Source organism: Sorex araneus, chromosome 3 (genome assembly GCF_027595985.1).
Source record: "Sorex araneus isolate mSorAra2 chromosome 3, mSorAra2.pri, whole genome shotgun sequence".
In the NCBI taxonomy this organism is placed as follows: domain Eukaryota; kingdom Metazoa; phylum Chordata; class Mammalia; order Eulipotyphla; family Soricidae; genus Sorex; species Sorex araneus.
The window spans coordinates 215,531,667-215,544,810 of record NC_073304.1 but is presented as its reverse complement, the minus strand read 5'-3'; the positions used below and the strand labels follow the sequence as shown (position 1 = coordinate 215,544,810).

At 54.9% G+C, this 13,144-nt stretch overlaps 1 protein-coding gene across 7 annotated transcripts; it reads left to right on the top strand.

Moving 5' to 3' along the window:
- The first annotated feature begins 348 nt into the window (after positions 1–348).
- Positions 349–12,940, top strand: NFE2L1 (NFE2 like bZIP transcription factor 1). 7 transcript variants are annotated; one of them, XM_055130176.1, is made up of 5 exons: positions 349–481; positions 1,944–2,972; positions 7,663–7,845; positions 8,478–8,636; positions 9,861–12,940. In XM_055130176.1, exons 2-5 carry the CDS (start codon positions 2,463–2,465, stop codon positions 11,208–11,210), a joined length of 2,202 nt encoding a protein of 733 aa, XP_054986151.1. In that variant the 5' UTR covers positions 349–481; positions 1,944–2,462; the 3' UTR covers positions 11,211–12,940. The 7 variants fall into 7 exon arrangements, with proteins under 7 accessions (XP_054986151.1, XP_054986147.1, XP_054986149.1 ...); XM_055130172.1 differs by having other exon boundaries at positions 7,630–7,845; XM_055130174.1 differs by lacking the exon at positions 349–481 and adding an exon at positions 789–890 and having other exon boundaries at positions 7,630–7,845.
- Positions 12,941–13,144: the final 204 nt, after the last annotated feature.

Here is a 13,144-nt window from a genome sequence, read left to right as displayed (position 1 = left end):
CTTATGCCTCTATCCTCTAGCCGAAAACCAGCACTGGACACACTCTGCTCCGCGCCCAACCAGCAATACCGCGAACGGCTGGGGAAAGGCGGAGAGGTCCAGAATGCTGGGCGATAGGGCCTTCGCTCCGCTTATTGGTGGGCCCAGGCCGCGGGGCGGGGCTACACAACCATTGGGCGATAGATCACGTCAATCTCGGGAACTCCGGAGAGGGAGGAGGAGACGTAGTTAACCATTGGGTTCTCTCAGCCGTCAGTCAAAGCAACATCCGGCGTCGATGACAATCCTGAGTCGTTGATTGGAGAAATGTGTTCCTGGGGAGGCCGCACAGGGCGGGCTTCCGAGTGAGGTGGGAGGAGGGGGCGGGGAGGGAAGCGGAGGCTGGGGCGCTCTAGGCCGGCCGGCGGTGGCGGCGGCAAGGCCGGGACTCGGGCTGAGGGCCTGCTGTGGCGGCAGCGGCGGACGCCAAACTCAGCCGCGGGTATCAGGCACATTCCTATCCCTGACGGGGAGGGGCGCCGCGCTGCGGGGCCGAGGCCCGCGGGGGTGAGGGGTGGCGGGGTGGAGCCGAGGGCCAGGAGGCGGGAGCGGGCGGCCGAGCGGGATTCGCGTCGGGGCTGGGCCCCGCGGCGGGCAGGGAGGGGCTGCGAGGCCGCCGGGAAGCCGGCTCGGGGCTGGGTTGGGCCGGGGAGGGCCGAGGGCCCCGGGAAGGCGTGGTGTTAGGCCGGGCTTGGGAGTGGGGTGGGGCCACGGGGACGGAGGGCGGGGTGGGGCTGGGCCGAAAGGGTGGGTCAAGGCCGGGGAGGTAGCACTTGTTCGCTGTCGCCCCAGAAGGCTAGCAGCCGAGGCGCCGAGAGCGGGCATGGCGACTTGGTCCCAGTCGGACTCGGGTACCTGGGGCGGGGCGGGAGGCTTCTGGCCTTACCGGATCGCTCGGAGCCCGTGGCCGGTTCCACGAACTTGAGTAGCTCTTGGGAGGTGTTGGTCACGGAGTTGCCGGGGCACGCAGGGCTCGTGTCAGGAATTAGGGGGTCCCCCCTGGGTGTACTCCGTATATATATATGTGTGTGTGTCCCTTCAGGGTGCAGTGGGTGGGTGGGTGACAGCGGTCGGGGGGAGAGGACCGAGGCCGGGCGTTTGAGGTGAGCGGCCGCTGAAGAGGAGAGTCACGAAACTGAAAGCAAGGCAGATTTCCCCTCGCCCCACCTGGCTCTCTGGGTCGAACATTTGGCTCTCTCCAGCTTGCTGAGGCTCCGAAGGTCAAATGAATGAAACCAAAACCTGCCTATGCAAATTCTAGAGGATTCTTCTGCCTCACGCCCCCCCCCCCCACTCCCCTCCCATGCTCCAGCCCTCTAATACCCTTCCCCACTTTCCGTGTGCCATTGGTTAGGACAAGGGAAATACGGAGAGTTCTATGTTGGGAGGACAAAAGGCATTCTTTGCAGCGAAGGGGTGGCCCCAGCTTGTTTTTTTACATTCTCACCCACTAACAATCCCTCCCTTCTAGAACTGGAAGGGACGAGGCAGTTTTCTCCTGAGAGATGGGAAACCAGCTACTTTACTTTAAGATGGGATAGATAGGAACTTCTCACGCTAAAAATAGAAACTGGGTAGTGTGTGTGTGTATGGGCTGGGGGAGGGTTGGTAAATCAGACAGCATGGAAATATTTTAGATGCCCTGGGTATTATGATCTTAATAAAAATAAGCTACCTTGTAGGGAGTTACAAATGTCAGTTGTTTACTTCTTTGGTAAGGACTGTCCGCTCATATATATATATATATATATTAAATAAATAATAGGCCTTTTTTGGTGGGGGAGGTAGTATAGTTATTTTTCCTTACGTAAAAATGTTTTTTAAAAATATATTCTGCCTTCTGCCTTGTTGGTAATGAGAAAGTGGTGAAATCTTACTTTGTTGCTCTTGTGATTCCATTTTAGGTTTCTCGGGAAACCCCCCTGGTAAGTGTGGAGGAGGCGGGACACTCTGACCCAAGACAAAAGGCCTGTAGCTCCAGCCAAAGAACATAAACCTTAGGAGGGAGAAAGAAAAACAAAACAAAACAAAAAAACAAACCTTCAGCTGTTCCTGAGAACAGCCTTCAGTGGAATCTACAGAGACAACCGATGTGAGTGAGGAAGTGACTGTATGTGGACTGTGGAGACAGTAAGTCACGTGGGCCCTCGGGGCCTGGACTGGGTTAGGAAGAGTTGTACTTATAGAGGTGAGGTGTCGAGAAGGGAAAAGTGAATGTGGTCTGGAGTGTGGCCTTGGCTCCACGGGGTGTGCTTTCCCTCCAAGGCCATCAGGGAGCTCAACCCCTGTGTTCTGCCAGGGTAGGGTACAGGGTTTGGCACTGAGGAGGGTAACTTGCTGGCTGGAGCAGCAGAGCAGTGGCCTTGATTTGTCTTTTGGAAGATTTAAAAACCAAAAAGCATAAACATTCTGGTCCTTCAGCAATGCTTTCTCTGAAGAAATACTTAACGGAAGGACTCCTCCAGTTCACCATTCTGCTGAGTTTGATTGGGGTGCGGGTGGACGTGGATACTTACCTGACCTCACAGCTCCCCCCACTCCGGGAGATCATCCTGGGGCCCAGTTCTGCCTATACTCAAACTCAGTTCCACAACCTGAGGAATACCTTGGATGGCTATGGTATCCACCCCAAGAGCATAGACCTGGACAATTACTTCACTGCCCGGCGACTCCTCAGTCAGGTGAGGGCCCTGGACAGGTTCCAGGTGCCAACCACTGAGGTGAACGCCTGGCTGGTCCATCGGGATCCGGAGGGGTCTGTCTCTGGCAGCCAGCCCAGCTCAGGCCTGGCCCTCGAAAGTTCCAGTGGCCTCCAGGATGTGACAGGCCCAGACAACGGGGTGCGAGAAAGCGAAACGGAGCAGGGATTCAGTGAAGATTTGGAGGATTTGGGGGCTGTAGCCCCTCCAGTCAGTGGAGACTTAACCAAAGAGGTTAGTGGGCACATGGAGGGGTGGGTTGGGAGGGGTCTGGGATTGGGGCATGGTGGGCTGATCATCAAGGGCTGCACTAACTTTCTCTAAACCAGAACGGTTCCAGGTGGGTTGCATTGTTCATGGGTAGAAATGGGGCTGAATTGTCTGGCTCTGATTGGGGTTGGAAGAATCTCATTGTGTTGAACCATTGACCCACCTCTAAATGGACTGTCGGGGCAGTGGGAGGTTCCTTGAACATGCCAGTGTGTTTACTGCTTGATTTCAACATGACTCCTGGTGTGGGGGAGGGAGTCATGTTATGATGGGCTTTGATGCGGTGTGTATCTGTTGCTAAGACACAAATACTTTGTGGACTCTTGCCTTGTAGCTCTCCCTACATCAAAACACATACATATCCTGACTTCTCCTCCTTTGTGGTCGGCCTGTTGTTGTTCTGAGGGCCTAATAAGTCTGCTGTCTTGGGCCTGAGCCAAGGGGTAGATTTAGATAGTTATTCTTGGCCAGGAGAGGGCTGAGGCTCCCATTCTCTGCTAAAGGCCCACTACAGGGCATTTGGAGGAGAGTTGGGAGCTAGCCGGAAAGCTGCATTGTGCGGCCGAAGTCAGCTGGCTCTGAGCTGTCAGAGGTCGTTGGCACCTGACCTGTGGTTGATATACAGTTCCGGGTGGAAAATGATGCGGTTGCCTTTAACAGCGTGAATGACTTCTGCTGCGCCCGGCCCACCTATATAAGACTGCTCTGAGATCTGTTTCTCCGGCCTTGGCATGTCACTCAGCCTTAAGGAGCTTGAAAAAGCCCATTCTACTCTTTTTCCCATTTGGGAAAGAGACAGCTGGATCTCTCGACTGGGTTTTCCAAAGCTGAGTCAGGGAGGAGGGTTTGGGGAGGGCGATACGAAGGTATGTGAAAAGTTTTCTAGATGCCACTAGTGTTCCCTGACCCCACGCCCTCACTGTCTCTGTGGGGACTGTGGGTGGGTGAGCCCTGGGGCCCAGGCTGGGTGTGGGGGAAGGGAGGACTATTGTTTGTCTAGAATTGGACTACCCACCAGTCAGAGTTGCATTTGGTCCATTCTGTATCTGAATTTTCCATACTGTCAACTTATGTGACTTTCTCTCAAACAGCAAGTCAAGTGAAGTGAAGACGATTGTGCATCTGTTTTCTGTGGGACATGTGACAGGGTGTTTGTGCGCGTGCTCTCGTGCTAGTGGGGAGACACCAGGAATGCTGCTGAACATCCATAAAGTACAGGCCAACCCTCCCAAAAGATAGACATGACAGTGCTAGCAATAGTTTTATATGCTCATAGTTTGAGAGACGAGAATTATTTATGCACGGGGCAAGCATTTCTTAACTTTCAGTGCTTTTTTTAGCTTCCTTACCACTCTTCAGCCTCCTCTGTCCTTTCCTTTCAAGTGGGTGCCCATCTTGGCACTGTGGCCTGAAGATTAATGCCACTTCCCAGCCTCCACTCCCATCCTTGTGCTCCAGTGGGACTCCCCAAGGGCTGAGTGTAATTGGGTTTTCCCCTGGGAACCCCATACAGGCAGCTTCATTCCTTTCCTGCCGGGAGTTCTCCCCAAGGTGGGATGGATTAGGAGGCGATGTTTGGGATATAATTAGACGATTGGGCAAGAAAGAGAAGGATTTTGGCCTAACCCTCCTCCGTTTCTTAGCCTTCAAGTAGGGTGTGTGTTCCCTGACCCCACGCTCTCACTGTCCCTGTGGGGGCTGTGGGTGGGTCAGCATTAGGGGCCTAGGCTGAATGTGGAGGGAGGAAAGATTAATGTGTGTCTAGAACATTTCCTCAGCAACTCAGGGATAAAAATACCCAGGTCCAGAGCATGTGACAGGCACTGCTGGAGCTGATATTATCCCTGGGGTGGCAGCGCTCCCCTGCTGCCAGGCCTGTTCAATGGACAGCCATAGCCCAAGTTCTTGTTAGGGATAGGATTCCCCTTGAGGATGGCACTCTGCCCAGAGCAGGGGGTGGCCTATGAGCAGTTCTTTCTAGGCGAGCAGGGAGGATCCAGGAGACCACACAGGTCCTGGCTTGACCTTAGGTTCAAGGGGAGCAGCAGCGAAGAGGGAGTTGGAATGGGGGTGCTGATTCCATCTGAGGCTTCTTTGCTGTTTTGAGATGTGCTTCAAGGTTCAGGCAGAAAGTCTCGAAGGCATTGGGGTGGTCTGATTTGTGGCCAAGGGGTGAGGGTCTTGTTGGTGCCCATGACTGCAGAGTGCCTGTCTACTTCAGTGCTGGCCTCCGGGTCTCCCTTCTCTCCCCTGCGGTGGGCCTGGCTTGCGCCTGATTTCACCGAGTCTGTGCAAATGGTTTTCTTCTGCCTCTTGGTTTGGCTCTTGTAGGGTACCAGGCCCTGGTTCACAGTGTACTACCACTGGGGTTCTGTTCTGCTTGGCTTGTGATCCTTGGGTTTGAGGAAGGCTTCCCATATCCTCCCGAGGATCAGGAAAACTTCCACTTGCAGAGAAGAACTTAGGTTCCTGGAGAAGCTGCAGAGTGTCTGGCCAGCCCCTGAGTGGGCTGGGTAAGCAGGATGCGACAGGAGGCAGAGTGGCACCCCTTCCCCCAGGGCTCTCTTCACTGCGCCACCCCGACTGGCTGACTGGGTTGGGTGGGGCCGCCCGCCCCTGGGTGCGTCTCCTTGAGGAGACGGAGGCGGCCCAGGGATGGGCCGTTCCTTGCGGCAGCTTCTCCAGCTGCCCTGGTGCAGAGATTGGCTCCCGGCTGCAGCTAGGTAACAGGCGGTGGGAGGGGATTGGCTCCTTCCGCATCTCCAGCGGAGACTTGGGGGAGGAGATTGGCTCTCATTGCAGCCTAGGTAACGACAGTGGGTGGGGATTGGCTCTTTCCGCAGCCCAGCTGCTGACCTGGGGGAGGGGATTGGCTCTCTGCAGCCTCAGCAGTGACCTGCGGGGTGGGAGGGGGAGGGGATTGGCTCCCCGCTGCAGCCTAGGTAACAAGTTTGGGGGGCGTGGGGAGGGGGAGAAAGGGAGGAGCGGGAGGATAGGCCCAGGAGGGAGCTTGCTTTCCTCTGCAGCTTGAGCACGGAGCATGGGGTGGGAGTCCCATCTCACTGCAGCCTCTGCGGTGAGCTCAGGGTGGGGGCTGCCGGGTGCCTGAGTGGAACTGGGGTTGTGAGGTGGGAGGGGGCTGCTCAAGGATGGAGAAAGGGGGCTGGGCTGGGCCGCCCAGGCAGCAGTACGGGCGGGGCACCCTCCTAGGGCCCCCAGAGCTAGCAAGGGGCCACCCTTCCAGCCTGGTGTGCTCCTTGCAAGCCAAGAGCTCCTTGCAGCCCCCTGTCCGGCTTCCCGGCACCGGCTGCCCTGGGGCTCTTCTCACAGACCATGACCCGCCTGGACCGCAGCTCTCACAGTGGTGAGGGCCCAGCCAAAGGGAGCCGGCCCCTTAACTCTTTGCTGGCTGGTCACCGGGTGGCCCAGCCCCCCTCTGCTGGGTCCAGGGCTTCTGTTCAGGTGGGTGTCTGGGGAGACTAACGGGAGAGGTACCCTCGGGAGGTCTTAGGACCAGGGAGGTTGTGGTGGGAAAGGGAGCCCTGGTAAGGGCGAGGGGGGTGGGGATAATCCAAGGAGACTGCTTTCCGAAAAGTGCCTGCTTTTTAACCCCCAAAGGGAAGGCAGTAGATAGGACCTTCCATGGGGAATGGTGTGTGTAGCAAGCTGGGAGGGGTCTTATTTACTGGGTTCAATGTTGGTGGCAGGGGTGGCGGCGACAGTTGGTATAGAAACTGGTCACACCACCAGAGTAGAGAAGGAGGGATGCAAGAAAGAAGGCATTTTGGTGCCAGAGGCGACATTTGTGAGCTGTGTCAGGGGCTCTGTTTGAGTGGGTTGACTGATGGGAGTTAGTGAGCCCTGGGGTGTGGTAGGGAAAGCCGTGCGAGCACGCCTGTGAGGGGACACGGTTGGGCTGGTCTTGGCAAGGGTGGGGTGCCGGCTGAGAATCATCTGACTGCCTGAGGCTCTCCTGGGATCAGGGCAGCTTACTAGGATCAGCTGAGAGTGGGGATTCTGGCAGGCATGGAGCAGGAGGTGAGCCTGGGCTTTTGAGAGTTGTGGGTGTTCAACCCTTACTCCTGCCATCACCGGGGATGGGGAATGACTGGGAAGGGCTGAAGACCGCTGTTCTGGTGGTTGTCATTGGTTGCATCAGGTGGTTGCAAATGCAGGGATTTTCCTCTCCAGCCCAGCCCACCCCTTTATGCAAATGAATGGCACCAAAGGCTGATGCAAGCCTGGCCACCTCAGAGCAATTCTGCATGGCAGTTCGCCCTTGCTTGCCATATCCAGCCTCCTCCAAAGCAAGTTAGGGAATCCCATTACCGAAATGAAAGTGTCTTCTGCTTTCCCTGCCCCCTTCTGAAGGGGCGAGGGTGGCTTGGCATTTTGGTTTGGTAGCCCTGGTCCAGAGCCCCAGCCTACCGATTTGTTAAGTGATAGTCACACTAGTGTTTTCTTTCTAGCTCCTTTTCTAGGGAAACTGGTATCGGGATATGGATACAAAAGCTTAAGTGTAGGGCTGGGTGGGGGTCCCCATAGGACTACAGGACCCTCTGAGGGAGTGGACAGGATGGGCCCCAAGGCCAAGAGCTAAAGTTAATGATCTGTCTTTCAGGATATAGATCTGATTGACATCCTTTGGCGACAGGATATTGATTTAGGAGCTGGGCGTGAGATTTTTGATTATAGTCACCGTCAGAAGGAGCAGGATGTGGAAAAGGAGTTGCGAGATGGCACAGATCAGGAGGACACCTGGCCAGGAGAGGGTGCAGAAGCTCTGGCACGAAACCTGCTAGTGGATGGAGAAACCGGGGAGAGCTTCCCTGCACAGGTACTACTACTTCCTGTTTCCAGAAACTTCTCCTTAGAGAAAAAAGGCAGATTGTGTCTTTTGGGGTAAATCTTACTGATCTTGATAGGGGCCTGGGTGGGCTGAGGAAGGGGAAATAGGGAAGCAGCAGAAGAAAAGGGGCTAGCAATCCGCATAAAGGAGGCAAAATATCTAGAGGCTTCCTGCTTGTGTTGGGATGCTTTCACTTTTTTGCTGTTCACCCCTCAAATTGGTCTCAGGGCTGGTAGCCCAGGAATAGAGGGAGAGGGCAGGTCTGCAGGCAAGCAGGTCCTGCTTCAGCTGCCCGTAGAGCCCGTAACAGTCAGGGCCCTGGTCAGTCAGACTTACAGTAGCTGTAACCACAAGTGCTTATAGGGAGCACCAGATAGCCCTTTGCCTGCAAGAGTGCTGGAGGCTACCTGCCCCTTTGGGGAGAATCCTGAGGTGAGCAGGACGCCAGAAGGACGCCTACCTTGCCAGTGGATGGGGCCTGCTCTTGCTGCTGGTCTTGTCCTGGCTGTTGGGGGTGAATTTAGAGAAAAGAAGGAACAGAACATCCTGCAATAGTCTCTGGGCGGAAAGCTGGTGGCATTTTCTTCTTTGTTAAAGCTTATTCTCTGTTTCTACCCTAGTTTCCAGCAGACATTTCCAGCATAACAGAAGCAGTGCCTCGTGAGAGTGAGCCCCCGGGTCTTCAAAACAACCTCTTGTCTCCTCTCCTGACGGGGACAGAGTCGCCATTTGATTTGGAACAGCAGTGGCAAGATCTTATGTCCATCATGGAAATGCAGGTAGGATGGTCTGAATGGGGCTTTGTGGCTTAACTAGCCATTGCTTTTCTAGATCTGGAAGAGAAAAAATAATCCCTGTTTGTCTGGTCCATATAGGAAGGTGGGAACCTTGAGAGGTAACTTATCTCTCCTTGGTGTCTCCTTGGATGGAGATGGGGAGAGGGTGATGGAGAGGGAGAGGGGCTGGGTGGGGTGTGGACTAAATCCAGCCGGCCTGCTGCTTTGGCTGCATCTTCTTTCCTTCAGACAGATACTCGGCCGGATCCTTCCAAGGGTTAGCATTAATAAAAGGGCCATTTCTGCAGTGCTTCATTACTATAGTTGTCATCATCTCTCTTGGCCCTGTATTATTTGGGGGAGAGGGGTTGGCCGTTCACTGATGCCAAGGGGCTATTCTTGGCTCTGCTTTGAGGTTGCCGAGGCAGTACCAGAGGATTCAGCTAGGCCTACATGCAAAGCATATGCTTGTTGCGGTACCTCTCTGGCTTAGCCTCTTTGTTTTAAAGATTATTTTTGGCTTCTTTTTGGTGCTCAGGGTTTACTCTTGGCGCTGTGACTAAGATCACTCCTGGTCATGGCCATATGCAATGCCAAGGATCTAACTCAGGTTGACCAGGTGCAAGACAAGCACCTTAATCCCTGAACTGTATCTCTGGGCCCCGTTATTTTATTTTATTTTATTATTTTTTTGTTTTTTTGCTTTTTGGGTCACACCCAGCAATGCACAGGGGTTACTCCTGGCTTATGCACTCAGGAATTACTCCTGGCGGTGCTCAGGGGACCATATGGGGTGCTGGGATTCGAACCCGGGTCGGCCGCGTGCAAGGCAAACGCCCTACCTGCTGTGCTATCACTCCAGCCCCGGGCCCCGTTATTTTAATGCTCAGGTGATTGAGATTGAGTAATGTGCCCTCTGACACAGCAGGGTGGCCTGGTGTGCTTTTCCCTGTGCTGATATGGTGCTGGAGAGACAGTGTTAGGTGTTTTCCTGCTCTCCCTCCTTGATATGGGAGTCTGGCCAGTCCTGCTCTGGGATGGAGTCCGTTGGAAGGAGCCCATTAGTGCCTGATCTGGTGGATTAGACAGGGTCAGAAACTAATGCTGTGTGCTCTGGTTTTAGCTCTTGGCATATGTCAGTGCTCTGTATGTGCTGGTGTGAGCCCCCGCCCCAGCTGGGGAGGGAGTCTGCCCCAAGTGAATGGTGATGCTCTTTTCCCCTCACAGGCCATGGAGGTGAACACATCCACAAGTGAGATCCTGTACAGTGCCCCTCCTGCAGACCCACTGAGCACCAACTACAGCCTTGCTCCCAACACTCCCATCAATCAGAATGTCAGCCTGCATCAGGCATCCCTGGGGGGCTGCAGCCAGGACTTCTCACTCTTTAGTCCCGAGGTGGAGAGCCTGCCTGTGGCCAGCAGCTCCACACTGCTTCCACTGGTCCCCAGCAATTCCACCAGCCTCAACTCTACATTTGGTTCCACCAACCTGGCGGGGCTCTTCTTTCCGCCCCAGCTCAACGGCACGGCCAATGACACAGCAGGCCCTGAGCTGCCTGACCCACTGGGGGGTCTGTTAGATGAAGCCATGCTGGATGAGATCAGCCTGATGGACCTGGCCATTGAAGAAGGCTTTAACCCTGTGCAGGCCTCGCAGCTTGAAGAGGAGTTTGATTCTGACTCAGGCCTCTCCTTGGACTCCAGCCATAGTCCCTCCTCTCTGAGCAGCTCTGAGGGCAGCTCTTCCTCCTCCTCTTCGTCCTCTTCGTCCTCTTCCTCTTCTACTTCTTCCTCAGCCTCTTCCTCCTTTTCTGAGGAAGGTGCTGTTGGCTATAGTTCTGACTCTGAGACCCTGGATCTGGAAGAGGCTGAGGGTGCTGTGGGCTACCAACCCGAGTATTCTAAGTTCTGCCGCATGAGCTACCAGGATCCGTCCCAGCTCTCCTGCCTGCCCTACCTGGAGCACGTGGGCCACAACCACACATACAACATGGCGCCCAGTGCCCTCGATTCTGCCGACCTGCCACCACCCAGTACCCTCAAGAAAGGCAGCAAGGAGAAGCAGGCCGACTTTCTGGACAAACAGATGAGCCGGGATGAACATCGAGCCCGAGCCATGAAGATTCCTTTCACCAATGACAAAATCATCAACCTGCCTGTGGAGGAGTTTAATGAGCTGCTGTCCAAATACCAGCTGAGTGAGGCCCAGCTCAGCCTCATCCGTGACATCCGGCGCCGGGGCAAGAATAAGATGGCAGCGCAGAACTGCCGCAAGCGCAAGCTGGACACCATCCTGAACCTGGAGCGGGATGTGGAGGACCTGCAGCGTGATAAAGCCCGGCTGCTGCGGGAGAAGGTGGAGTTTCTCCGGTCCCTGCGGCAGATGAAGCAAAAGGTCCAGAGTCTCTACCAGGAAGTGTTTGGGAGGCTGCGGGATGAGAACGGGCGTCCCTACTCCCCCAGTCAGTATGCACTCCAGTACGCCGGGGATGGCAGCGTCCTCCTCATTCCCCGCACCCTGGCTGACCAGCAGGCCCGGCGGCAGGAGAGGAAGCCAAAGGACAGGAGAAAGTGAGCCCAGGAGGAAGGGGGGTTGACACTCACCAAGATGGAAACTGGAGAAGGGCTGGGCCTGGACCTGGACCTACAGCGGGGACTTTAATGCCTTCTTATCCAATAGATCTTCTCAGAGGGGATGACTGCGGGTCAGTGGAGAGGAAGAGGCAGGCGCAGGCGCTGTCTGGCTCAGCTTCCCCCACTAGGGGTGGTGAGAATGGCCAGGCTGGGTGGACAGGGTCCTCCCCCTCCCCCTTTCCTTCTAGGGAAGGGGTGGTACTGGCATTGCTGGAGGCCAGCAGAGGAGAAAGATGGGTCTTACGAGAGGAGAGGAAAGTAGAAAGGCTCTTTCCTGCATGGATGGACATAGGAATGAACGAAGTAAGGAAGGAAGATAAAACCCAAAAAAATCAAAGCGGGAAGAAAATCGAAGGGCAGATTAAGATTGTCTTTGGCCAGGATTCCAGGCGGCAGGTTTTAAGGTGGGACTAGGTCATCGGAGTGAGTAAACCCCACTTCCCCACCCTGGGGAGGGTTGGTATTCAGACAGGATAGGTGGGATTGGGCAAGGCTTTGTGACACTTTCTGCTCCCTGCACTTTGGTACCCATGGAAGGACCTCTTAGCTCTTCTGTATTAATGTTGCCATCAGAGGAGAGCCCCTGGGACCCGATGCTGGCTGGCGGGTGGGCGTCAAAGGGTCGGGTGGACAGGAAAGGGTCATGCAGCCCTGTGTTGCCACAGCCCCAAGAGCATGTCGCCCAACTGCCCTGCCTCCACCTCCCTCTGCACCCGTGCCCCTGAGCTGAGGCTCCCAGGTCTCCATCAGAGCCTGCATGCAAACGCTGTTCTCTGCTGCCCATCCAGGCCTCCCTTCCCCAGCCCTCACCGCGCCCACTGGAGCTGGCAGTGCCCCCAGTGCTGGGCCGTACGGCCTTCCTCTTCTGGGGGCTGCTGTAAGGCAGGGAAGTGAGAGGGAGAAGCCAGGCAGTATTCAGCACAACGCTGGGGAGAGACCCCGCAGGCCCCCCTACCAACAACTGGGCTTGTCACTGGAAACACAAAACTACAAAACCCAGCAACAAAAAACTAGTCCTCTTAGAGTTTCTTGCGCTTTGATTTTTTTAGGGCTTGAGCCCTGTTTCACTTATAGGGTATAGAATGCTTGTGTTGAGTAAAAGGAGATACCCCAATATTCAAAGCTGCTAAATGTTCTCTTTGCCATAAAGACTCCGTGTAACTGTGTGAACACTTGGGATTTCCTCCTCTGTCCTGAGGTCTCTGTCTGCTTTCTTTTTTGGGTTTCTTTGTAGGAGAATGAGAAGTGCATGTATGTAAGAGGGACTGAGAGCACCGCACCCCCCAGGCTCTCAGCCCCAGCTTAGCCAGGGCTCCTGGAGAACTGCCTGGGGGAGACAGAGGGGAATGCCAAGGTAGCCAGAAGGTTCCAGGACTGCAGTCTTTATTTTTAACTGCCACTGCTGCCACCACCTCACCCGGCTCAGGAGTAGTCTGTCCCGGACTAGCGAGAGTGAGCTGGAGGGGGAACACTGCTTCTCCTGCCCCACTTCCTTGGAGGGGAGGACATTCTAACAGCAGTAGGGATAGAAGGCATGAGCCTGGGAAGTGCTTTTATAAATTATTTTCCTCATAGATTTTATTTTTAATTTATCTCTGTGACCTGCCAGGGAGAGGAGAAAAAGAGAGATGCTGTGAGCACATGACAAAATAAAATAAAATGGACGATCCATTCTCAAGTGCAATTTTTCCCTACTTAGATTTTAAGTAGAGTGGAGGAAGCAAGCCTTTAAAGGGGAAGGGCCACTGTGTGGGTAAGGCAGAGCTTATGTGGGAAGGTGAAGGTGAGACGATATTGAAAGTGGGAAATGGGCTTAAACAATGTCAACCTTCTAAGTAGGTTTTTGAAACCTCTTTGCAGGGTTTGCTGGATGAA